The sequence below is a fragment of the Eptatretus burgeri genome, chromosome 9 (assembly GCF_056783735.1).
Source record: "Eptatretus burgeri isolate ZD-2024b chromosome 9, Ebu_testis_v1, whole genome shotgun sequence".
Lineage (NCBI taxonomy): Eukaryota > Metazoa > Chordata > Myxini > Myxiniformes > Myxinidae > Eptatretus > Eptatretus burgeri.
The window spans coordinates 100048358-100074857 of record NC_140969.1 but is presented as its reverse complement, the minus strand read 5'-3'; the positions used below and the strand labels follow the sequence as shown (position 1 = coordinate 100074857).

The window sequence follows — 26500 nt, the reverse complement described above, 5'->3', positions numbered from 1 at the left end:
AGTGCAAAGGATCCAAAATAAATCGAATAACCGGCATTTCTGTCTGTGTGGATTTTTAATAATATGGTATAAATCAAGTTATGTGGAATTTGAAAAACATCTTTTTAAAAAAAAATTCTACACCACCCGTTATGTTATCGTCCGCTACACCGCCAGGTTCATCAAAAAACGACCGACCTGGAAGTCTTCTCGCGCTTCCCACGGTCTGATTCGTATTTCCCTGAACATCTGTTGTTCTGTTTGAGTCCCCCGGACTCTGTATAGAATTGATTGATGAATTTTGTGTGGACAGTGGCGTGAAAACGGGAAAGCAGGGGGGGGTGGGGCGAAAAACACCTCAATGGATAGGTGAGCTGTAGTTTTGCACCTTGACACTGGTTTTTTGACAGACATGAAGATCCGAGGAAAAAACGGTATTTTTAATCGCGCTAATATATTATATTGCGAGACGCCAACCATGATGACGCTGCTAAACATACCGTTATTTCTGTGCTCCCATAACGGCCTTTAACAACAAGAACGATGGCTTCATGGTCCCAGGGACTCGTATGTTCAAAAGAACATACCCTTATATTTATGGTTATTTTTTTCTTTCTTTCTCTCTCTCTCTCTCCGTTACGTTTTGTTTCGTGTTCTTCTGACGTCCACTCTGTTTGCCGTCATCTGAGGTAATGTCAACAAAAATAATGACACATTTAATTTTTTACTTAATTCGTCCCTATTTTACTCGAGCCGATTTTTGATTTAGGTTTTATTTTTCAAATGGTAGTCCTTTAAAAATCGGGTGTCTATTTACCGTCATTTTTTATGAGGGGCTTAGGAAAGTGGGCGGAGCTTCGGGAAAGTGGACGTGGTTGATGAAAAGTGGGAGTGGCGTTGGGAAGTGGGCGTGGCTTATGGAAAGTGGGCGTGGCTTATGCAAAATATTGTGTGGCTCAGGAGGTGTGGTCAAACAAGAGCATTGAGAGAAGTTTATCGGGGTGTGTGTGTGTGTGTGCGTGTGTGCGTGTGTGTGTGCGTGTGCGTGTGCGTGTGCGTGTGTGTGTCTGCAATGTGAGGATCCACAGCACAAACCAGCAAACCGATTATTTTTCAAATGGTAGTCCTTCAAAAATAGGGTGTCTACTTACTGTCATTTTGTATGAGGAGTGCCAGTTGGCAAAATACGCAATAGGAAAAATCTTGCCAGGCAGAGGAACAATTGTATGTGAACCAATACGTCTTGGCAATGAATCTTCGTCGGTGGATCGGTCAGAATGAAAAGCATCGTATCCAGCGCTTCGATCCTAGCGAATCCCTCTTCGCCTACCGGCTTGTCTGTCTGTCTGTCTGTCGGCCAACAGGTTATCTCAAAAAGTTATGAAGTGATTCATATGAAATTTTGTGGACATCTTTAGGTGTGTGACAAGAACGAACTGATTAGATTTTGGTGAAAATCCGGATCCAGATCCGACTGCGAGAACTTTTCAAAGTGATTCTTCACCATTGAAAGATATTGAGCACGATATTTCAAAACGTTACGGATGGATTATGACAAAACTTGGTGGATAAGTTGGTTCGGTGATGAGAACAAGCTGATTCGGTTTTGGCTGAGGTTCGAATCAAGATCCAACCTATCAGTGGGGTACAAAAGGTAAAGTGTTCAGCCTGGTGGAGGTACACGCTCTCGCGAGTGCTGTTCTAGTTCACCTGTTGAAGGCAGTAATGATGAGGGAATGGAAAATATGAGTTAACAGTTTTAGTTAATGTGTGCCTGTGTCTGTCCACCAGCTCTCCTCTTTCTTTTCAAGACACGACGGGTCTACAAATGAATTGTATGGCCGACTATGGAGCACCGGTGTTCCCTTTCCTCGCAGTCGGGGGTTATGAAGGTACGGCGTCCCTTTCTCCATGACTCACCCAACACATCAACTGAAGATTAACCAGAAGAATCTAAATATTAAATTTGTGATTTTAAATTACAGATACAATTCATCCAGATCCAAGGCACCAATATGAAGATTCATAAGTACAGCTTTGTCTTTATTATACCACCCTTTGCTTTGTTGACAGGAATACCAAAAGAGAGGGGGAAAGAGAGAGGAGAGGGGTGGTAAGAGAGGAGCAGTGGAGAGAGAGGAGAGGAGGGGAGGGGTGATAGGAGGGGGGATAGGAGGGGAGGGGAAGGGTTATAGTATGGGGGATAGGAGCGGTGCGGAGAGAGGAGGGGAGGGGAAGGATTCTAGGAGCGGTGCTGAGAGAGGACGGGAGGGGTGATAGGAGGGAGGAGAGGGAGGCAACAGAGATGAAGGTGGGAGAGAAAGGGGGCTTCATGATGGAGTCTCCGTTCCCTCCCCTCATGCTGCCTTCCTTCCCCTCCCCTCTCACTACCTTCTCTTCCCTTTCCCCCACGCTGCCTTCCGCTCCCCCCCCCACACGCTGCCTTCCCCTCCCCCCAATGCTAACTTCTCCTCCTTCCCGCCCCACGCTGCCTTCCCCTACTCCCCCCCACGCTGCCTTCCCCTCCTCACTCCCCACCCCCATGCTACCTTCCCCTCTCCCCCACACTGCCTTCCCCTCCTCCCCCTGCCCACCCATGCTGCCTTCCCCTCCTCCTCCTCCCCCCGCTTCCTCTTTCTTTTCTGCCTCCCCCTTTCTTTCAGTCTTCCTCCCCCCCCTTCTCTCTCTCTCTCCCCCTTTTCTTTCTGTCTTCCTCCCCCCTTCTCTCTCTCTCCCCCCCTTCTCTTTCTTCTCTCCCCCCTCCCTCCTCTCTCCCTCCCTCTCTCTTTCTCTCCCCTCTCCCTTACTATTCCTGTCAATAAAGCAATGGGTTGTATTTGCTTGTTGAGGTATTGATATGTATATCAAGCTATCACTGCACCACAGCGGAAATGTCTTGGTCGTATTTGACTTTAACTGGAAGATTTCATTTTTCTGCAGTTATCAGGGGACACTGCATCTAGGAGCACATTTTCTTGAAGTTGGGGTTGTAAAGTTGACTCTCCTTTCTCCATTCAATTGATGAATGTTGTAGTTACCACATCATATTTCATTAGAAAGTCCCATTTTGTGCTGGGACCTTGGCTAAATTCCCAGCTGAGAGTAGCTGAGAGTGTTGTTTTTATTATTTCCCGTTGTAAAATATTGAATAGGTAGGAGTACTATGGCATGGATGACCCAGATATCCATCCATCCATCCATTGGGACCATACTCTGTAGAGCGTTGTTGCTGCCGAAGCAGTCTCCTTGGATATTGGGCACAATCCTGGACAGGTTTCCCCTCCGACACAGGATACCAGCATGCTGGCACTCATTTTGCCGACCTCGGAAGGATGACAGGCAGAGTCAACCCCACCTGGTATTAATTCAACAGCCAAGCAGGATGAACTCAGGACCCTCGGATCCCAACTCGGATCCCAAGCCCACCACTCTAGCTGGAGGCCTAATGGCCTCCCCCTTTCAGCCTTTGACCCAACCTATGTGTGTATCACTATTTATTTTATAAATATAATATCCTTCTCATTGTTGTCTGTTCTAGGACAAGAATATTCAGCAGCGGAGGCTCTCCTTTTGACATTTACAACAAGAAACTTTGATCCTCAAGATGACCACTACCAATATGCGCTGGAATGGGAGAAGAAGTATCTAGAGGTGGTTGAAAACTTTAGCAAGTGCTCTCCTCATTTGAATGTTGCCTTTATGTCAGAGGTGGGTTTAAACCAATATGTACTTCCTCTCATTTAAAACGTATTTCATCTCTTCTCTCCAAGTTGATAACTAAAATGCCATTGCTGTAAGATTGTTGTTTTGATGGATGTGAGAGAGAAAGAGAGAGAGAGAGAGAGAGAGAGAGAGAGAGAGAGAGAGAGAGAGAGAGAGAGAGAGACAGGGAGAGGGATGCACATAAAGAGATGCGCAGAGAGAGAGGGAGGGAGGGAGAGGGAGAGGAAGGGAGAGAGAGGAAGTGGGAGAGAGAGCGAGAGATGCACGGAGAGAGAGAGGGGGGAGAGAGAGTGGGGAGAGAGGGAGGGAGGGAGGAAGAGAGTGAGGAGGGGGGAGAGGGGGAGGGAGGGAGGAAGAGAGAGAGGGAGGGAGAGAGGGGGGAGAGAGGGGGAGCCAGCCTTTGTTTCTTGCCATGCTTTTGCTTTGCAGCTCAAACAAAACGTATTTTCTCATTTAACTACTTCTCCCTTCATAATGTATTCATAAGAATGGCTCTGATTAGTTAATATTTGTTTGATGGTCCTGATGTGTTGTTTTTGATTGTTTTTTTTTCTTGGTAGCGCTCTCTCGAAGATGAAATCAACCGAACAACAGCCAAAGACATCCCTATATTTGCGATTAGCTATGTGGTCATATTTGTATACATCGCGCTTGCACTCGGTGAATATTCATCCTGCAGCCGCATCCTGGTAATCAACCTCCCCTGACAGAAGAAACGATGCATCAATTGATATGACAGTTGATTGGTAACTTTGTGTTCTATCAAACAAGCGTTGCACAGCCATCACTTCTCATCCTCAATTCTGATGCACAATCTTTTCTACCCCCATTAACCTTTCCTTCACCAACCATCTTCCTTACTAGTTTTAGTGTTTCCTCCCCTCCCCCTCTCCTCTTTGTTCATTCCCTTGATGATTGTCCCTACTGTCAGATATACCTTGTTCTTCCATGAGCCTCCGCTACTATAAAGAAAAATAACTTTTAAACTTCAATGTCTAACGATTTCTTTTTGAAAGAGGCTGATATGTGCTCGTGAGTTGTGTTGTGCTTCATGTCACCCACACCTGAGCGCATGGTGATGTACACTTCGATTCAAGAGCTGCGGCTCAGTGTTGTGGAGACACTGTTTTCAGGATGTTTCTTTGTGACTTTTGTTGGTCACAAAATCTCGGTTCATGGAACATTGTGCATGTTCCGGATATCTTGACAGGTGTCTGGCTACTCGTGCCCATGCTCCATACCAACTATGTTGCTACAAAGCACCAACATTTGTTGCAATTGTGTCGACTACTCCAAACCTCAAATTTGTTACTGTATTGGTGTACACAGTATAACCTCAAACCACTAAAATGTTATTACAGCTGAGGGATCACCATAAAAGGTTGTTCTGGGTTAGACTGTTTGGGGATACTGAGAGTTTCCTTCATTACAATGTGACTCCAGGTTCAGAAGCCCAACTGTGTTGAGAAGACCATTTTTTTTTTTTTTTTGAAATGAACACACTGATATTTAACTCCTGATGTCCTTGCTATAACAGTTATGAATATACAGGATAAGTTCCTCCATAAGCCTCGATAGATGTCGTAAGAATTTGCATCACTGTAACACAGCCATCGATGAGGTGCATTATGGAGTGACTTTGGTCTTTGATGTTACTCTTACTGCTTCAAGGTCTGTGTTCAGCAGAGACTCGAGTCCATCAGTCAACATTATCAAGTGGCATTGGTGCACGATTAAGTTGTGATAATATCGGTGACTGCTTAGATTGCCACTGTTCTTGTGTTGTCAAACATTGCATCTCTTAGTTAGTAGGATCCGATGACGAGGATATATCTCAAGCGTAATGACCATTGAAAACCGTTTGTCGCAAATTGCAGCAGTAACTACATATAACACTGCAATTTGAAGCATTTTGTACACCACATGCTGAATTAAAGTTAGCTTTTCCATTTGAAGGAGAAAATTGAGGGAGACTTGGACAAATAAACGAAGTGCTGAGTAATGAGGGGTAGGAGAGGATGCATGGGGTTGACAAGATGGATACAGAAGGAAACTCTCAGGAAGGACAAAAGAAATGGAGATTTGGAAGGAGGTGGGGGTGAGAGAAGGGGTAACAGGGTTAGAAAAGGTCATGGTTTTGGAAGGGGGATGATCTCAGATGATGGTGAACAACTGTCTTGAAGACCGTGAGGGAAGAATGACATTGAAGAGAATACGGAAGTTGGTTCCACAGGTGGGGAAAGGAACAAATGAGCAGAAGTGAGCAGTGATTCTGGATTTTGGGAGTATCACCAGAAGGAGGTGGATTATGGACCACCGTCACCCCCCATATACCCGGGGGGGAGCGGGGGGGGGAGACAAAGTATGGAAAGAGCAGAGGGTGGAAGACCAGGAAGGAGGTGGTAGAAGACAGAGAGACCACTTACCTGTCTGCAATGGTGTAGTGATAGTCCCATAGACTCGGCTCCATTGTGGGAGATTCTGATAATCTTGAAGGCCTTGTTTTCCATTGCGTCAAGCTGAGCAAGATGTGAGACAGAGGAGGTCAGCCCAGAGGGGAGAGCAGTACTCCGTCAAGCTGCGGATGAAGTCCATGTAGGAGTTCAGGTATGCCAAGAATGGACTTTGTGCAACTTTGAAATGTGGTTTGCCCAAAAAAGATCATGGCTGATACGAGTTTGAATGACTGAACTTCGTCAAGAGGATGGAAAGTAGATGGGGGGGGGGGGATTTGCCAGACGGTTCTTTTGGAGAGAGAGATAGTGAGAGTGTAAGATTTGTCAGGATTGAAAGACAGAAGCATTATTATTTATCTTTTACCCCAAATTTGGAGAAATCCAAGTCGAAAAGAGTCACATAAGTCCTTTGTTGAAGTGGCACAGCTAGTGAGAGAGGTACCAACACTCAGCCAATTTGCATGGTGACAAATTAAATCACCACATATGAGGAACACAGAGTTAGGATGAGTGGTTAAAAGTTGGTCCATGTTGTGAGAGACAGAGATTAGAGATGGAGTTGGAGTAAATTTGCATTTTGGTTGTGGAATTTCATCCCATTGTATTTGTCAAAAAGAGTAGGCTATTATGTGATGGTACTGTTGCGAAATCCCTCCCGAGAAGTTAGTAGGGTAGCTAAGTTAATTGCAAAAGGATATGGATATTAAGTTGCTTTAAGCTAATCATAAGAGAGGGCATGTTGGCTGTTGTCGAAGAAGTAAATTGATAGATAATGTTAATTTGATGTGGTTACAGCACAGGCACGATTGGCCAAGTTACCTCCTCCTGTGTGTTTCACTTATTATATTTTTCTTATGATAACAATAATTATTATTATGAGTATTATTATTATTATTATTATTATAATATATGAGACAGAATTGCATTTTGTAATGAGCATAATTAAGATGACATTGAAGAATAATTTCGAGTGAAAAGCAGTCCATCTTTTATTTTTACCCTCACCAGAGGAGAGGGTGTTGCATTTGGGTCCGTTTGTTACTTGGCGAAAAAAAAATTCACCAAGTATATTTGTCCGTCTGTTTGTCAGAGTTTTTGGCCACAGTTTTCAAACAATCGTTCTGAAATTTTTTTGTGTATGTAGGTGAACAGCCAAGGACGGCAACGCTTAATTTTTGGTGAAGAACAGAATCCGGATCCGGATCTGAGAATTTTTTTTAACTGATTCTTCAACATTGAGAGACGGGGCTAAAAATGATATTGCATGATATCTCAATAGGTTATGGATGGATTCAGTCGAAACTTGGTGGACAGGTTGAGTGTGTGATAATGACTAATTGATTCGATTTTGGTGAAGATCCCAATCCGTATCCGGATTCGAGAATTTTTCAAGTGATTCTTCACCATTGAGAGACAGGGCCATAAACGATATAGTGTTGCGAATCTGGAAGCCATGAGCACACAACATACAGGTCCTATAGATCAGTTATATCGGTAAGTACATGTTGCCAGTTAGGGTCACGACCCTAGTCTAATGGATAATCAAATGTTCCTGCGCTGTAGAGTTATTTTAAGAGTCAGGTTTTCTTTTCGTTTATTTTTACACCAACATCAACGCCGACGACACCGCATCACCCTCACCTTCACTTCGCTTCCTTCACCTCGCTCTGGCCGACGTCATAGTGGGCGGAGTTCAAGGAGGAGCCGCGTGGTGGCCCTCGACCAATCAGTGTGCCACGAGTGAGGTGACCGGCCCCGGCCAATCAGATCCCGTGATAGGAGGAAAGGGCCCCGCATGATGTCACCACGCCCCCGGGCCAATCAAGGAGCTTGCCGCCCATTTTGGCCAGTGGGAGAGACGAAGAGCGACTTGCGTGCCAAAACTGGCCAGTGAGAGTGATTTGCATGCCAAAACCAGCCAGTGAGAGAGGGAGGGTCACGAGGAGTCCCCCCCCCATAATTATAGGCACGGTCTGCACGCCCAGGGCTTCTGGTTCTAGCAAGAAGTGCGAGCACGGGGTTCTGGTTCTGGCAAGAAGTGCGCACGCAGGGGTTCTGGTTCTGGCAAGAAGTGCGCGCACGGGTTCTGAGAGTTCTGGCAAGAAGTGAACATCTGCGTGCAGGGCGATTGAGTTCTGAAAGCGTCTGCGCACGGAGTGGTTGGTGCCAGAAAGGGTCTTCTCCAAACAGCTTTCGCCCTGCCGACTTCGTTCGCCTGGAAACCGGTCATGAGGGCGTCTGGATCGTCCGGATCATGCTGGGGGTCCAGTCCTGCCCCGAGGACCTGGTCCTTCAAGACCGCACGAGGCGGACAGGTCCGAGACAGGCCTCAATAGAGACCATTTGGTCCGATTCTTTGGGTATGTGCGTATGTGTGTTCATGGCGCCAGTCAGATAAGTAGTAAATTGTATAAGTGCCGTGCTGTACATACGTGCCTTTAATAATCGGTTTAACTCTGCTCTTGCGTGCTTCCCTCGCTCCCCAACTATTATTGTGAATAAATACCCCATTTGTTAAATGTTTCAGCTCGTTTGTGTCCTTTCTTCCATTGGCTTAGCGTGCTGCGTGTTGGGAAATTAGCCAGGCTGTTGCCGTTATAACGGGATATTTGGGACTGACGGACCTCGGCGATAAACTGCTCGGATCGCACACGGTTCGAGTACGCTAAGCGGCTCATTCCGTATGGGTGCCGTCGAGGGTGTGGAGACTCGGTTAATCACCACGTGGTCTCTAGGTATTTTGAAAATTGGCGAATAACCCTGTACCACGTGGCAGAAATATTGACACTTCACGGTCTGATAAGGGACCCATACTTTTCCGGAGTTTTCCGAAAAGGTACGATCTAAATTCCGGGCGATCGGTCGAGCCGACTCTACTGCTCCATCTAGCGGTCGTGCTCGCGGCCGACACCCAGCCCCGCAACAATATAACATGATATTTCAAAAAGTTGTGGACCAATTATGATAAAACTTGGTGGATGAGTTAGTTAAGTGACAAGCACAAGCCGATTAAATTTTGGTTAAGGTCTGGATTCAGATCCAACCTATCAGTGGGATACAAAATGTAAACGGTTCAGCTTGGCGGAGGGATGCACTCGACTGAGTGCTGTTCCTTTTCGCCAAATGTCACTCTGAGTGATTTTTCATTTGTTTGTCTGTTTGTTTGTCCACAAAGAATGTATGTGTATTAATTGAATTAGATCCTTTAAAACCCTAAGACCCTTTAGAACCATAAGACCCTTTCAAACCCAAAGACCCTTTGGAACCATAAGACCCTTCAGAACCCTTAATCCTCTTCAACCCTTTAAAACCCCGAAGACCATTTGACTGCTTTATACCCTTTAGACCTTCTCACCTTTCAGTCCATTTAATACCCTGTAGACCTTGAGACCCCTTTTAGATGTTTTAAGACAATTTGAGCCTTAAGTGGACCTTTCAACCTTTGCATCTTTTGACCTTCAGACCATTTGACCTTTACAACTTTTCAGATCTTTGACTTTAACACATTTACAACTAGACCATTTAAACTATTAATTTGCAATCAACGACTAGACCTTTAATCGAGTATATACTTCCATTTATTTGCCACACAGAATACACCACACAAAGCAAGTCCTGGTGAGTGTCTGCAATCTCTGATGGCTCTCTCTTGTCCATTTTTTTTTTTTTACATTCTCTTCTCCAGGTGGACTCAAAAATAACACTGGGCTTGGGCGGCGTCTTGGTCGTGTTGGGAGCTGTGTTTGCTTCCATGGGTGTATACGCCTATGCGGGCGTCCCTTCCTCGCTTGTAATCATTGAGGTTGTACCTTTCCTCGTACTTGCTGTTGGAGCAGACAACATCTTCATCTTTGTGCTTGAGTACCAGGTAAAGTAAGAGAGAAAACAAATTTTTAACAATCTGCAGGGTGTAACCGATATAATCATTTATTGATAAAGAGGTAATAATCCATACTGATCTTTTACCTGCAGCGTTCGTCAAGGAAAAAAGGGGAGACTCGTGAGGAACATATTGCACGAGTACTTGGCAATGTGGCACCAAGCATGTTATTGTGCAGTTTATCGGAAGCCGTTTGCTTCTTCTTGGGTAAGTCTGGCAGGACCTGCCTGCACACAAACACACCTGAAGGGTCACATGTGTAGAGCTGTGATGTCTTTTAGCATTCCTTAAGGTTTGAATAACATGAGGCTTTGTTTCCCCCCTTTGACTTCGGTGGTAACAATGATATCTTATCTACTAATTTTTTTATGGAGCACCTTCTTGTCAAGAGAGGCCAGCAATCAAATTCAGAGGTGATATCATGCCATGGGAAGACTTACTATCCCGTGCTTTGAAATTTCACATCTACCAAGCCATCACGAGCAGAGTACCTACCCTCTGGGCACTGTTGTTCCAAGTGTGCAACACGTTCTTCTGATGCATCCCTTTATTTGGGCAGTGTATAGGCAACAGACCGAGCCTCGATCGCTCTCAAAAATATAAATCACCCGTTATGTACAAGAAGCAAAAACATGCATACTGCTCATGTGCATATGTAAAGCATCTCAGACATTCGTGGTTATATAGCTCAGGTAATTACAATTGCTCTGGCTGACACCAGAGGCCTGAAGCCTGAGGCCTATATGTACTGTCGACTTCACAAGGCCCGTGACTCCGATCAGCTCCAACCTTTCGATATTTGATGATCCTTTTACCATTCGCTTCGGCTGTTTTACACAGAACGGAAAACTTTACCAAGGGAACTCCAAGGAAATGCTGTGCCGCTGATGCTGTGCCCCTCTACCAGTACACTGGTACTCATTTCGCTTACATCGGAAGGACGACAGGCTGAGTCAACCCCACCTGGTGTTAATTCAGCAGCCAACAGGGCTCAAACTCAGGACCCGAAGATCCGAAGCCAGCCACCCTAACCATGAAGCCAACACCAGGCTTTGGGTTAATTAAAACACCCCTTTTGAAGAAAATTAACGGCCTTCTTTAATTATATCCTTTATCAGGCGAATCCTCGATCACCTCGCTCTGTGGGGTCTTAAGGCGTATCCTGGGTAACCTCGCTGGGGTCTGAAGCGGCCATGTTTTTGGCCTGCTCAACCATGCCTTGACTTGGAACAGGCCGCAACAATTTCATCTTGATGAAGTTTTCTTTTCACTTTCCTCACTTATATTATCGAATGACTATTCATCATAGCTGTGAGTCGCTGGATACATTACAATGCATATAAACACCCGGAGCCACCAGCGTTCGTGGCTTTATTTAATTTCCTCACATGGCATAACCACGAGAATCTCTTAAACAAAGCGAAAATCCAAAATTTAAGCTCCAAAATTGAACTTAGCAACAGTCCTGACTGCTAAAAAAAAGTGTTCATTTGTCCAATTAAGACATTAAATATTTTGGCGGTCTCCAGAAGGGTGTGGGTTTAATATGATGGTTCGGAGATTGCTATCGCTTGGCAATCAAGTCATTCCTTATCAACTGTTTCGTTAGAGTGCTTAAAGCACTTGGTGAGAGTGCGGATATTGTAGAGCAGTCACTTAATAGTGCATATCGATCGACTTGAACAATGTTCAGTAGACACTCGCCTGCGTTGGCCCCGTGTTGTTCTGTGGTGTATCGGGCGATGGCTGGCTCGCTGAAAATGTGCAATTTCCCCTTTTTGTGTGATATTCTTTCATGATATGACCCGTCACTTCGGCATAGATAAAGACAATTCAGTAAAAAAATGAAACATTTCGTTAACATCATGGCAGGATAGCTGAGAGGTACACACACTCGCTGTAAGATGTGTAGCCTGGATTTGAATGCCGACCCAGCTACAAACTCTCATCCAAGTGTTTCACAGGCATGGTGATTCATTTGTGTGTGTGCCATTAAACTGGATGTCATGTCTGCCGGAATCCTCCCCCTCTCCCCTCCCCTCTCACACCCCTTCCCATATCTCTCTTCCCCCCCCCCCAAGCTCTCTCTCTCTCTCTCTCTCTCTCTCTCTCTCTCTCTCTCTCTCTCTCTCTCTCTCTCTCTCTCTCTCTCTCTCTCTCTCTGTGTCATCTCCGGATGCATCAGAATGGTGGTTATGCCCATACGGTTATCTCCACACGTATCCAGACGGTGGTTATCTCCATACATATCTGGACAGTGGTTATTTCCGGGCGGTGGTTATCTCCACACAAACTCTGTACAGAGCAATGGTGATGCCAAAGCAATCTCCGAGGCTGTTGGGCACAATCCTGGATGGGTCAACACTCTGACACAGGATACTCGAACGACTCAATCAACACAGCAAGCAGATAATCATTTCGCTGAGTCAACCCCATCTGATATTGTTTCAACCGCTGAATAGGATCCCAAGCCCGCCACCCAAACCATTCAGCCAAGACCAGACATATGTGTCTGGACGGTGGTTATTTCTGAACGGTGGTTATCTCCGGATGTGTCCAGATAGTCCTTATTTTCGTACGGACCCTCCCCTTACACTGCCTTACCTTACCCTCCCCTCAAGCTGTCTTCCCTTGTCGTATCTAGACAGTGGTTATGTCTGGACAGTGGTTATCTCCACATATATCCGGATGGTGACCCTCCAGATGGTCTGGTCGGACCTTCCAGATGGTCAAGTCAGGCCGGATGAGATCTGTAACTTGTTACAGGTGCCATGTAAACCTGTACTAACCTCTTTCATGGTCGGGTTTTCAGCAACTAAACCGTCTCCCCCACCAAGTTTCCTGGTGTGGAGGGTGTATGTACTTGGACACCCAGCAGGACTAAAAACAAAACCTGTCAAAGGGCAGAGGAGCTCCTTGTGAGCCAACGGCCATCCACGTCTGTTGCCCAACTGTGTCCGCGGACGTCCTCCTGCAGTTGGATTACTTTTTATCAGGAGGTTGGTGACAGTATTTGCACTTCAGCCACCGTAAAACACTTCATTCCACAAAACCCACGAATGCAAAGAAAACTGAAAACCCATTCTATGGGAGTTCCTCTTGTGCTGCTGCCCTTCGCAGGGCAGCTCACCGGATGACAGGATTAGGGCAAAGCCTTCGGAACCCCCATTCCTTGATGTAGGAGGAAAGTACCGGGTAAACTTCCTGGTTGAGATTGCGGTGGTGCTGAGGTGTCATCCACCAATATGCTGGAGCTGCTGTAGAGGTGTCAAGCTGTAGCTGTGGCCAATAAGCTGACTCCAATGATAATTGAGGTGACACCAGTCAATGAGCATATTATGAGACTAAGGATTCGTCACTCCTTGGGTGTCATTTCCCTGGTCTCTGTACATGCTCCGACTAAGGCAAGTGATATCATCGTGAAGGATGCATTATATGCCGTGCTCGAGTCTGTGGTTGATCAGTGCCCCAGGTAAGATACTCCGCGAGTCTTGGTGGATTTCAATGCATCAACTGGCACTGATAGTGATGCTTATGAGACATGTGTTGGTCCCCATGGGTTTGGAACTGTGAACCAGAACAGCACCAAGTTATTTGCCTTTGCAAGAAGTCCTGGACTTCGGGTGGCTGGTTCATGGTTTCAGCACCCACAAGCTCATTGCTGGACTTGTTATTCCATCACTGGTGGTGTGGCAAAGGAGATTGACCATGTGCTCGTTGATGGTCACTGGAGAATTATTCAGAACTGCAGGGTCTACCGGAGTGCTCAGTTCCTCAATACTGACCACAGGCTTGTTGAAGCAACTCTGAAGTTATAACTTAAATGCAGGAGAATGGTACCATCCCAGCTTAGGCTGGATGTTGGCAAGCTCAAGAATGAGAGGGTAGCTGAGGAGTTTGCGAACAAGCTGAGTAGACATTTGGGGGGTCTGGGTGCTTTTGGTGGTCCTGGAGAGTTGTCGAGTGCCTTGAAGACCACTATCCTTGATGTTGTCGGTGGATGCCTTGGAACTCACCAGAGGGGGAAGAATAATTTTGTCTCTCAAGGGGCATTGGATAGTGGATATCATTGTCCAGAGTTGCAGGGCCAGTCTTAATGGCAGAGCTGAGCTGTTCAGGGAATTGAGGCATAAAACTGTCCGTGTGCTGCGGGTGGACAAGGAGGCCTATGTGCGAGGAATCTGTGAGGGGGGTAGAGCATCACCTGTGGTCAAGTGATTATCGTCCTGCTTACAGGGGAATTCACGCAGTGTTCCTCCAAGCCCATCTCTCGGTGTACGGCAGTTAGAGCAGAGGGTGTTGGGCTCTTGATGGAGGAGTCAGAAGTGAAGGCCCGCTGGCCTGGTTACTTTGAGCGGCTGTACCAGGCTAACCCACCAGCTGTTGAGTTGGATGTCAGGGGTGTTACCATCCCAATTTATGACCCACCGATCAACTGTGATCCACCGTTGTTTGTGGAAACACAGGCTGCAGTGAACCGGTTGAAATGGGGTAAAGCTCCTGGGATCTGTGGCATCCATACTGAACTTCTCAAGGCTGGTGGAAATGTTGTACTCCTGTCATTGCATGCAGTTATGTGCTCTGCCTGGAACACAGGCATCATCCCTACTGACTGGAAGAGGGACCTTGTTGTCCCTCTCTGGAATGATAAGGGTGATTGCCAGGACTGCAACAACGACCGAGGGGGTGATGCTGCTCTCAGTGCCAGGCAAGGTCTTTCCTCGAAAAATTCTTCATATGGTTCACCACCATCTGCTTGAGCACCAGCACCCAGAGCGGTCAGGCTTTACACCAAAGAGGTCAATAATTGACCATATCCTTGCTCTTCAGGTCTTCACCGAATGCAGATGATAGTTTTCGCAAGGGCTGCTTGCAGCCTATGTTGATCTCTGTCTGCGTTTGATTCAGTGAATCGGGATGCCCTCTGGAGGATTCTGTGTCTTTGTGGGGTGCCACCAAAACTGATCAATCTGATGTCTGAACTCTACTCTGGTACTGAGAGTGCTGTGAGAATTGGTTATACCTTTGCAAAAAGTGAGAATTGGTGATACCCTCGCTCCCCCTCCTTCGTCACTCCCCCCCCCCACCATTCCTTGCACTCTCCTCCATCCTTGCTTCACCCTACTTCCTCACTCCACCTCCTTCCTTGCTCCCCCTCCTTCCTTGCTCGCCCACCCCTCCTCGGTCTCCCTCTCTCTTCTCATCCAAACATGTTACTCGAGTTTGCCAGGGGTGTGTCCTGGCCCCCACACTTTTCAGAACTTGAACAGACTGGATTCTGGGGAGGATGTCAGAGAAATTAAGCTGTGGTGCATCGTTTGGGAATGTCAATATCTTTGACCTTGATTGCGCAGACAATGCAGTCATCTTTGCAGAGAGTCTGGATGTCCTTTTGGGGCCTTCGAGGTGCTGAATGAGGAGACAGAGCCGCTGTGATTATGGGTTTCCTGGGTCAAAACTAAGATCCAGACTTTCAATGACATCTTGGATGCTGCTGTCTTACCTGTTTGTGGCGAGGTTGTTGAGGTCACGGAAAAATTCACTTACCTTGGCAGTGATATTCATGTCTCTGCTGAATGTGAGCCAGAGGTCAATAGACATCTGGGTTTGGCCTGGGGAGTCATGGATTCACTGCATCATGGGGTGTGGCGCTGTCGATACCTGTGCAGCAGGATGAAAGTCCGAGTTTTCAGGTCCTTGGTGCTTTTGGTCTTGCTCTACGGATGTGAGACTTGGACTCTGACCAGGGTTCTTTGATGGAGACTTAATTCCTTTGGTACCAGGTCTCTTCAGAGAATCATTGGCTCTCGCTGGTCAGACTTTGTGTCCAACAAGTGGTTGCTGAGAGAGACTCAAACGAGATTTGTTACCTGCATAGTCCGTGAGCGTCAGCTGCACCTGAATGGACATGTGGCTGGTTTTCCTGATGCTGATCCTGCTCACCAGATTCTCTCAGCGAGGGAGTCTCGTGAGTGGAGGAGGCCAATGGGCCGACCACGTGCCTCGTGGTTGCAGCAGGTTGATCAGCATCTCAAGGAGATATGGATGGGCCAGGCATCTGCCTGGGGGATGTCCAGACGGAGACAAATGGAGTTCCGGTGGAAACGGCACACATCCATCCGCTGCTCTGCCGCATGCTCCCATACCTGACCTGAACCCCCCTCTCAATGCCATTCATTGTCCTCCCTTCATGCTGCCTTCCCTCACTTTCTGCTGCCCTCCCCTCACGCTGCTTCCACGTGCCCCACCCCTCCTTACTCCACAACCCCTCCTCGCTCCCCCTCGTTTGTCACCCCCCCCCCTCGGTCTCCCTCCCTCTCCTCATCCTACACTCCCTCCCCTCTCTCTCCCCCTCTGTCCCTTCCCTCTTTCTTACTCCTCCACCCCCTTAATATATCCCCGTCAGCGAAGTGATGGGTTCTATTTGCTATTTGTGAATATGACACTTCCGAAGATGTCTTCAGCTTATTGTACCAAAATGGCAGATGTGTAATTTTTTGTTTGTTTGTTTGTTTCATGTTACAATTGTGGGCAGCATCAGGCCAGCTGTACAACCAATGGGTATACAGCAGACATACAGTACATACATACATACATACATACATACATACATACATACATACATAAAATATTTACTCCATTATGTATAGATTACTGAATCAAACCATGCAAAGGGGTCTAAACTTGCATAAACAACGTTTGCTGTGAAACATTGCCCTTGGACCTAACATATCTTGAAAGACCTCATCACATCAATGATAATTCAGAGCTCAGTCGAAATTCAGACCCAGGCTCGACAGCAAAGAGGTGAGTGTGCAAACCTCTAGGGCCTAGGCCATCCTGCCAGCCATAGATATAAGCATTCTTATATACCTATGGCCCAAAAATGGTTGATTTTTACAAAGCAATCTTTGGAAAAACAGAACTCCCGTTTTGAGAACATCTGGGAGTGTGGCAGACTATAGACCGAAATAATAGTTGGTGTCATGTTTTGTATTAAGCATTGTCACGTCGTTGTCATAGCTCCTCTGAAAAAGAAATAATTAAATTTGAGGGGGGGTACCTACCCCATTGCCCCCCAAACCAGTGTGACCACTCCTTGGATTTTTTCACAAGATCTTGGCTATTCGTTGTTCACCTTGGCATCTTGGTTTTCTATAGGTTTTCTATTTTCATCGCTTTTCCGAAACCTTGTGAATTCTTGGCTTTTTTTCATTGGCTCAGCTTGGCATTTATGAAAATGAGGAGTGGTCACACTTCCCCAAACAGTACCATATTTTCGGCCATTAAAAATACACCATTTTTTGACGATTCCAATGAAACTACTCCGGACAATCGAAAAATCATCATTGTGTAAGCGAAAGAGTGATGAAGGGGGACAACAAGGGTGTGGGTGGGGTTAGGGATGGGGTTGGTGGTGAGGCTTGAGGTTCATGAGGTTAGGAGTGCATGGGGTTGAGGGTGGAGTAGCAAAGGGATGAGGGGTTACGATAAATGAGGAAATCGGGAAACACATGCCTGTTTCCGATATCTGTTCTCACAATGAAGAAAGTTGAGCAGCATTTCATGTTATTACCCAATAATTGAAAATTTTCTTCCATGTCCACCTTCCTTCACTTGATTACCCCCACTCGATCCGACCGAAACACAGGAGCACTGACAAAGATGCCGGCTGTCCAAACATTTGCTTTATACGCCGCACTTGCTGTACTTTTTGACTTCTTATTGCAAGTGTCAGCCTTCGTGGCTCTGGTGTCCCTAGATGTACAACGGGAAGAGGTATGCAAACATTACCCACAACGCAATATGTTCAGTGTCTTAAGACAACTTTTGTAGTGATTTTTATTTATTTATTTATTTTTCTGCAATATGGGTCGCATTGACCTCGATATTTACACTGTGTGCTTGTACGCGTCCTTTACATCAGGATAACAGACTGGACATTTGCTGCTGTGCAAAGCCTGTGGTACCCCCCAAGAAGAAGAACAATGAGGGATACCTACTTCCCTGGATGAGGAAATATTACGCACCGTTTCTGCTGCACCCATTGATCCGCGTCATCGTGGTACAGCACTTACCAGTGATTCTGCACACACAACCGATGAGTGGCCACAAGGTCCAAAGAGGGTTAAACATTGTTTGCTTGTGCTGAGGACATCCCAGCCTAAATCCATACATTTGGTGCCATCGACATATTAGGTGTGCAAAATCTCATCAATTGAAATTATTGTTCAGGTTTTAGATGTGCGAAAAACATTCCCTCAGTGTTCCCAACTCCATTGTCCTCCTTATCTCCCATTCTCTCTCACTTACCCCCCACCCCCTTATCTATAGTTTTTCATCTCGTTTTCTACTTAAGGGGCTGGTGGGATGGCCTGAGGTATGACCACTCGCCTCCGAGCTGTCTGTAACCTGCGTTTGAATCTCAACCTAGCTGAAAACTTCCATCCTGGTGTTTCATCCCATCTGCCAGAATTTGTTGGTGGACGATAAAGATCCCAGAGTAGGCGAGAAGAGTTGGTCCTTTGTGAAGAGTAGGCGAGCTATCACCAGTACCATGGAACAAATTCCAAATTCCTTGCCTGGCTGCTGCTGGGAAGGCAATGGCAAACCACCCAGCATACCAAGAAACCACTTCATCATCATTTCTACTTTTAATTCCATCTTTTCTTCTATATACTGGAGCCTGGTGTTGGCTCAGTGGTTAGGGTGGTGGCTTGGGATCCTAGCGTCCTGAGTTCAACCCCGTTGGCCGCTGAATTAATACACCAGGGGGTTGACTCAGCCTGTCATCCTTCTGAGGTCGGTGAAATGAGTACCAGTTCCAGTGTGTACTAGTAGAGGGGCGGGCAATGCATCAGCGACACAGTCGCACTTCAAGAAATGATAGCTACCCCGGCAGCTAAGCTGCCATATGACCACCACCACCTTCTATATACTGTTGTAGGTTTGGGGTTGGTGGGAGTCACGAGGGGAGTTCTCAGACCCACTTCCTGGCTGATGACCCTGTCACCGAAGAACCGCGGATAACTCCGCAGCATGACGACCGGTTGTTAAGCAACCACAGACACCGTCTGAGACGCTTTATTTAGTTAGGGTCCAGCGTCCAAATCTCACTTTACCTTCCCAGCAAATGAATCACCCCAGATAAGGATTGTGCTTTCTAATGCTCCACTGCTATTAATCAAAATGGCCGAGCGATACCGTACAGTTTTGGGAAGCGGTTTACAATGTTTAGCAAAAAGGCATGTATATACAAGGCAAACAGTGTCACAAAAAGCTCTTATGCTTTGCACAGAAGCCCAATCTTAATCGGTGACTTAGTCACAGATTCTACAACACAGGCACCTCAGCCATTCTGGGAAACTGAGGTTCGGGAGAGGGAGAGGGAGAGAGAGATATGAGTTTGAGTAATAAGGTCGGCCTCTCTTTCTCATCCGATGCAAGCCTTTAACCACCAGGAATAAAACATGGAGATGGTGATGCGGCTCACCCGATCCAGTGGCATTATATTGCTCCCAACGAAAGAGAGGGGAGGGGAGAAAGAAGAGGAGGGTAGGGGATAGAGTACACAGTGTAAGGACAGGTGCAAATGGTGAATCCATGTCATGTTTTGGAGGAAAGCGTGTTAATGCAAGTCAGTAAGCCAGTCCTGGAAAAGCCGAGGGCTTGTCCTTGAATGCTCAGTGCGTTCAAAGTGAACAAATTAGATTTGGGGAAAGCGAGAGACAGATAGTGTAAATCAGTGTGTTGTGGTCAGTGCGTCCAGGAAACCACTGCTCTGTCTGCTTGTCAGCCCTCTGCTGCACCGCGGTCACCCACTCACTCCTCGCAGATTCAGTCTTTGCTCGTGAATCTCCGAGACATGGCAACCTTGTCGCCTTCATGTCTCCTGATGTGGCTACGGGGAGAGGTGTTGTTAGGGGACTGAGCAGCTCCGAGCTGCACTCTTGAAATGCTGTTTTGGCCTCTTGGAGGGCTGTCTCATCATTGGTCCATCCTTTATCCCGGCAATGTTCATTGGCTGTGTCCAGCTCCTGCAGCGCCAGCATCTACCGAGACTGGCCATCGGTAGTTGAGGCCATCGTTAATATCATCACCGCAGATATATCTACTGGTTTCCACATCCAAACTCTTGAGGTTAAACCGATCTGGCCTTCTAAAACTGCCCCCCTTGGTGTGTGTGAGGGGGGAAGGGGGAAGAGGGTGTAGTTATTACTCCTCATTTGGTCATCTTCCCGGCCATGTCGCCTTCTCATTGGCCTCTGCCAGACCATATTGTTGGATTGTTGGTCCCGTAACCAAGCCACAACCCCTGACGAGCAGCTGCTGTTGTCTCAAATTTGAACACATAGGCGGAACTGCTGCAGGGTGACTTCAGTTATAGCTCTATTGATCGCTTTTAATATGTTCAATGAGAAATTTTGTAGGAGTGAAAAGAAAGAAATCTATTTCATTTGACAGTGATTTGCACACACACAAGGATCCATTGTACGGAGTTAACAGGGTGATTTGTGACGTGCGGTGGCGATGGTGATGCAGTGGTGAAAGTGGGATGGTTTCGGATGTCTAATAAAAATGTGGAAAGGGGGGTGGGGGGAAGGTTTTAGAAAAGGATCGTGAAGGGTTACTATTCGGAAGCTAAAGGGCAAGGGACCAGTGAGGGATGTGTAGATGGGGGTATTAAAAGAGGGGTCGAAAGATGGATTGTTGGACTAAAAGTTGGAAAGTTTGGAGAGATTACACCGGGAATGAAACATGCTAATCTTACAATGCATTTCCCTCCCCAATACCTCTCGGTAATGGGCAAAGGTCTACCTACCACATAAACTAATGACATAACTGACTGGATTTCTCTGCATGTCTCTGAATGCTTGGGGGTGCATTGCCACAACCGTAACAATATTGTTGCGGACCTAGGGTCACGGGGGTACTACGATGGTGGGGTATCCCCAGTTCTCCCCCTGTACTCACCGGGAATTGAGGCCATCGCACACAAATACGTCCGTGCCGCGGTGGGTCGCTAATCAACCACGAACGCCATCAATTTAACCGCATGACCCAGTGTCATCTGTCTGACTACCATTTAACTGGTACACGAAGTCTCCTTATCGGGAAATAGCGCCCTCGATGCGTACTTGCGTTAAGCTTACCGTATCAGGTGCTGCCGATTGAAGCTGCCAAGTACGCACCGGCTAATGAACAGATTATTGGGATATAACTTCCTGGCTAGGCTCATGTGTAGACCATGATGGACCAACGAAGGAAACGATGAAAACAAGCTGGCTACATTTATAACAAGCAATTTTATTACTACAAGGTGAGGAAAATTATGTGGCACACACTAATGGGTTTATTCACAAAAATGTACAGCAGGGGAAAGCAAGGAATTTGTGGGTGCGGAAAGAGAAATGCAAATATTTCCAAAAGAAGACACAGCGCAGAGTTAACCCGAGAATATATTCGACAATCTTAACTTATGTTACACATAACAGGCACCATCACGCACACACCCAAGGAAATTAGATTTAGCCCAGAAAGAGGAGAAACAGTTGAGGTGTAGCGACCTCGTACCTGGCGTGGTCGACGGACCTACGCAACCCAATCGCTTAGGAAGGGGGAGAAGGGAAGAAAAATGGGGAGTGTCTACGGTGTGTGAGTGGGAAGTGCAAATGCAGTGCAGTGTGATGCAAGAGCAAGGTGTGAAAGCTGCAAATCAGTAATGCTCTTTTAGTGAACGAGGCACAGATTGAGAAAAGATACGTGAGAGAAAAGCTTAACAGGGACGTGGGAGAAGTGTGTACATTTCATGAATATTGGCAGCGGAACGCAGCTGAAGCCGAGCGCCGATGACCACAGCACGTCTTGGAAACAGCTTGCTCCTCCCTGTTCAGTTCGCTCGGTTGCGCTGCCCTCTCAGCTCAGTGGTGCTTGGTTGGGCAAAGGCTCCGGAGAGTTTGAGCTTGGTGGCTGGACAAAAGAGCCTGGACGAAAGAGACTGATCGAGCCTGATTTGCTCTTTTATAGAACCTGAGTGAGGGAGGAGCCAGAAAGTGGATCAAACGACCCTATAGGCGTTTCCAAGCATCCCCCTTGGTATGTAGATGCCACCCCAAGAAGTCGCCCTGCCCCGCCAGACTCCAGAGCCTAAAATGGCCTCAGTTGTCTCTGAGCCTGGCCACGCGATGGAGCTCCATAATTAACATTGCTCCCTCGCGATGGCCGAGGGTTTTTGTGAACGCTCTCCGGCCCTGAACATGCGCTGGACTCGGTTCGAGTGTGGTTATTTAGGGAAGCACCGGAATTACCCGCACATCTTTGAAAGAACCCCAGCTCATATTTGTGCTTTGAGTTACATGCCAAAACACCCAGGCTTGCCTGTCTTTCATTCCTCCGGCACCCTCAGAGACTATGGTGAGCATCCAAGGGGCTGATGGCAGTTGTGGTTACAGTGAGGTGAGGGAAGCGCTGTGGTGTCTGCGGTAAAGGCGTTGAAATCTTGGGAGTGGTTGAGGTGATTGCGTTGACGAGGTTGAAGCGGTTGGTAGCGGTTGTGGAAAATTTGGTGAAGAAGTCGGGCATAGGTTGTTGTGGGGATTTTTAAGAGACGTTTTTGGTGATTATGGTGAGCGTTGTAGCGTCATCGTGAGCATGGTGAGGATCTGAGTTAAGACGTCGGTTGGTTTATGGCACTATGTTTGAACATGCAATGGCGCACTTATGCAAACGAGGCCGTTGCTGCGCTATGTCTTCCTGACACTCCTGGTAGCGTTACTGGTCTGCGTGCATGTATGGTTTGTTTGTGTGAAATAAAGAAAATAAAATGAAAGAAACGCAAGAATATAGAGTTGAAGACCTAACTAAAAGCCCTACACAACACATCTTCTCCGATATACCCACAAGACATATGGAAAGGGCTAACTCGACAAATACGAACGAGATAATTGTCTTAGGATTGCTATATGTTGGGTGCCATTGCCTCGGATGAGTGCCGGTTTTGCAGAACCACAACAATATCTTTGGCAGTTGAGTTTTTTTGTTGTTTTGTTTTTAACACCCTCGAATTCAAGGTGACCTTTTGTCTTAAGGTATCAAGAGTATTTTTAGTCTCACCCCAAAGAGGTTGCGAGATGCTTGCAATGCCCCTATCTGCTGTGTGCTTGTGTCCACGTCTATATATTGCTTCGAATTTGGAAATCAATTGCACTCATCATTCAGGTTCCTTTAGCTCAGTTATGTCGATAAGTGCATGTTCCATAGATAGCTCACCTTCCATTGTTTAATGGGCAGAAATCAATTAAATGCGCTGTGATACAATTTTAATAGTTAGGGTTCGATCACAACACAAAGGAAGACGCCCCTCCCCCTCTTCTGGGAAGAGGAAGAAGAACCCTCCCGTCCCATGATTCATGACGTAAACGACTCTTTCCCACCCGCGGTTGTGCGGGCACGAGGGGATGAGTCACGCCGGGAGCGGGAGAGGGGCGGAGAAGGATAAGGAAGAGATCCTCTGCTTGGTTGAAGAGGGCTTTTTGCTTTTAGCTTGGCTCGGGGGGTTAGGGTTGGGATTCTTGCTTTGATCGGAAGAGTTGCTTCTGGCTTTTGCTTGGTTCATCGAAGAGAGCTTCTTGTTCTTGCTTGGATCGGAAGAGAGTTGAGCTGGTTGCTCGGCTCGAGCTTGTTGGCTGGTCGTTCATCGGAGGAGCTGGTCGGGTTGTCGTGGTTCTTTTTCGGCCTGGTGGTCGAGGAGTGTCGGCCTGGTTCAAGGGTGCTCGAGCTGGTTCGAGCCTGTTGCTCTGCTTCGTGGCCTCATCTTGGTTCGGCTGGCTCTTCTTGGCTCGTGGAGCTCTTTGTTCTCCGCTTGGTTCCCGGCTTAGTGCGACTCATTGGCCTCATCTTGGAGGTGGTTCTTCGAGGAAGCGATGCATAAACGGGAAGGATCGGCGCCTCGTCTCACCAGCACGTGTTCAGAAGCGCGAGAGGATTCACTGGAGCTCGGGAAAGATCTCAGCCCACGGCGATTGGATCCAGCTCACTCTCGCTGGAGCCCGGGTCCGAACAGCTTGAAGACCACACGAGGTGGAGAGGTTCGAGATAGGTTCTGGGTTTCAGCTCATCTGTCCCTCCAAGTTGAAGTCCATATTAAAGGCATCAGCCACCATTTCTTGGGTGTGTGTGTGTGTGTGTGTGTGTGTGTGTGTGTGTGTGTGTGTGTGTGTGTGTGTATGTGTGTGTGTGTGTGTGTGTGTGTGTGTGTGTGTGTGTGCATACGTGTGTTTGTGGGCCCGTCTAATAAGTAGGAAACTGTTAATTGCCTGTAATGTATTTGCTTTACATTTCATCATAGAACTCGGCTGGAGGTTTTTGCTCGTGTCCTGTCCCCTATCCCCATTCATTCATTGCTTGCATGCCTGTGTTCAAATAAATGTTCCCCATTGTTGAATGTCACCTGCTCATTGCGTCCCTTCCTCCATTGACTGCCATTAAGCGTTCGGGGAATTAACTGGCTAATTGAAGCCGATAAACGTACATCTGGTCCGGTGGGACTTGGCGAAGTAAAACCGCTCGGCTTCGCATACGGAATGAGCCACTTAAGCGGCTCGTTTTCGTGCAGGCCCCGCCGAGGTATAAACTCCCGGCATTTCTGTCCACACGAATAGTTAGGTATATCGATAATTCGGCGATTGACCCTGTAGCGCGTGGACGGAAAGGTTGGCTAGTTTATGGTGTTATAAAAACACCCGTAGCTGGGTTTCGGCGTTGGTCCGGAAGCTACGACTGGATTGCGCGTTCGGTGGATGCGCGGCCTGGATTGGGTTGAAAAGGTCGTGCGCACGCTGAACGCGCGGAAAACCACAACAATATTTTCGCTTTAAAAATGTTTTTCTCTGCAAGCGCTTGGCCGATCGATGCAAAACTCTAAACATGGGAGGGACTCCCCATTAGGAATATTTTATTTAAAATTGACATCATAGGACACATGGTATGGCAGCCATATTAGAGTAAAGGGAAAAAAAATGGACATCTCTGAAACAGCTCAACAGAAATAATTTAAAACTTGGCACAAGTAATAAACTACTCATGGCATATATGGGGTGATAATGATGATGTCATCAGTGAAGTGGTATTCCAGCCATATTGGTTGAATCAAAATCCTTGTCCAAAAAAAAAACCTGAAACTACGTACATCTGATCGACGACCCAATGCGAGTGAAGAATTAAATGTATTACGTCATCCGTCTGGTGGCCATATTGGATTGAAAATAAAAACGTAATAACTTTTCTTCTTCAGAACCGCTTTACAGATTGACGCCAAACTTCTAACATATGATCGACTAGTCGTGGGAAATATAGTTTGAATTTTTTTCTCATATTCATCTTCATTGACACAACTTAGCCTTCATGGGCACAGAAGTATTTGTTAAATATCCTAATAATCAATAAAGCTATGGATAATGGCAATGTATGTGATGTAGTCGGGTACATGGATGGTACAGGTGTATGGGCCATATTAGCAGTGGGCCATAATAGTCACGTGTTCACTGTTCAGTTAACGATCATATTTTTGTTCAGAATTAGCGAGCGAGGTGAGACAATGCACTCCACCAAGGACCGTTCTTGTTTTCACATATTTTCAATTGACCATTTTGTCCTTCTATTAAACTATTTTAAATATCTTCAAACAGAAAGCTACCTGATTTAAACCATTACCACAAATATGCTAGCATGTGTAACCAAAAAAGTTAACTTAAAGTGAAAGCTCTGGTATTGTTGATGTGCTGGGAGCCTTAACCAAAGCTTGAGCTGGTGGGTCATAAACTGCTTCTCAGACTTTCTTTTACTTCTTGCAGGTGGTGGTCTTCGTGTTCTGCTTCTGTGCATGCCTTGTGCTCATGTTTCACGTCAAAGTAGGACTGGACCAACAAGTCGCCTTACCCAAGGTACCTGGAAAATTGCACCCCATTAAAACCCATCTCTCTACAACCCCCTTTAAACCAAACTCATCCTCATCCGTTTGAATTCACACTGATATGTACCTACTGTTGTCAAATCGGTGTGCATGCACGTGGGCACATACGAACACAAATGTACATGTTTGCACAAACATACACACACAATCTCATACTACAAGCTAAAACAACAACAACAACTTTCCACCGGAATAGGTCATCATTAACGAATGGAGATTGGACCAAAATTCAATGAGGAATATGGCCCAATGGGCACATCGTTGCTGAGTTTCAGCTGTGCTGCTGATGCAGTGTCCCTGAAAATTAGGGAAAATATTTGGAGTCGGGCAAGGGTGGTGGTGATAACTCATGTCGTCTTCGCAAAAGACACTTTGGGAACTGAGCTTTCACCAGCAAATGCTGGGAAACGGATCTCCAGATTAACATCCATTCAAGGGATTGTACACACATTGATGCAACATCGTGCCTGTGAAACAGTAGCCCAACGACTC

General features: G+C 46.6%; 1 protein-coding gene across 1 annotated transcript in view; it reads left to right on the top strand.

The window, feature by feature from the left end:
* The window catches only part of NPC1L1 (NPC1 like intracellular cholesterol transporter 1), a 124826-nt gene that overhangs the window by 15056 nt on the left and 83270 nt on the right, over positions 1 to 26500 (top strand). Inside the window, exons 3-10 of the mRNA XM_085896330.1 lie at positions 1771 to 1871; positions 3518 to 3687; positions 4263 to 4391; positions 9844 to 10026; positions 10131 to 10245; positions 17690 to 17817; positions 17966 to 18103; positions 25890 to 25979. Coding sequence (XP_085752456.1) covers positions 1771 to 1871; positions 3518 to 3687; positions 4263 to 4391; positions 9844 to 10026; positions 10131 to 10245; positions 17690 to 17817; positions 17966 to 18103; positions 25890 to 25979 — 1054 coding nt within the window. The remainder of the gene's footprint in view (positions 1 to 1770; positions 1872 to 3517; positions 3688 to 4262; positions 4392 to 9843; positions 10027 to 10130; positions 10246 to 17689; positions 17818 to 17965; positions 18104 to 25889; positions 25980 to 26500) is intronic.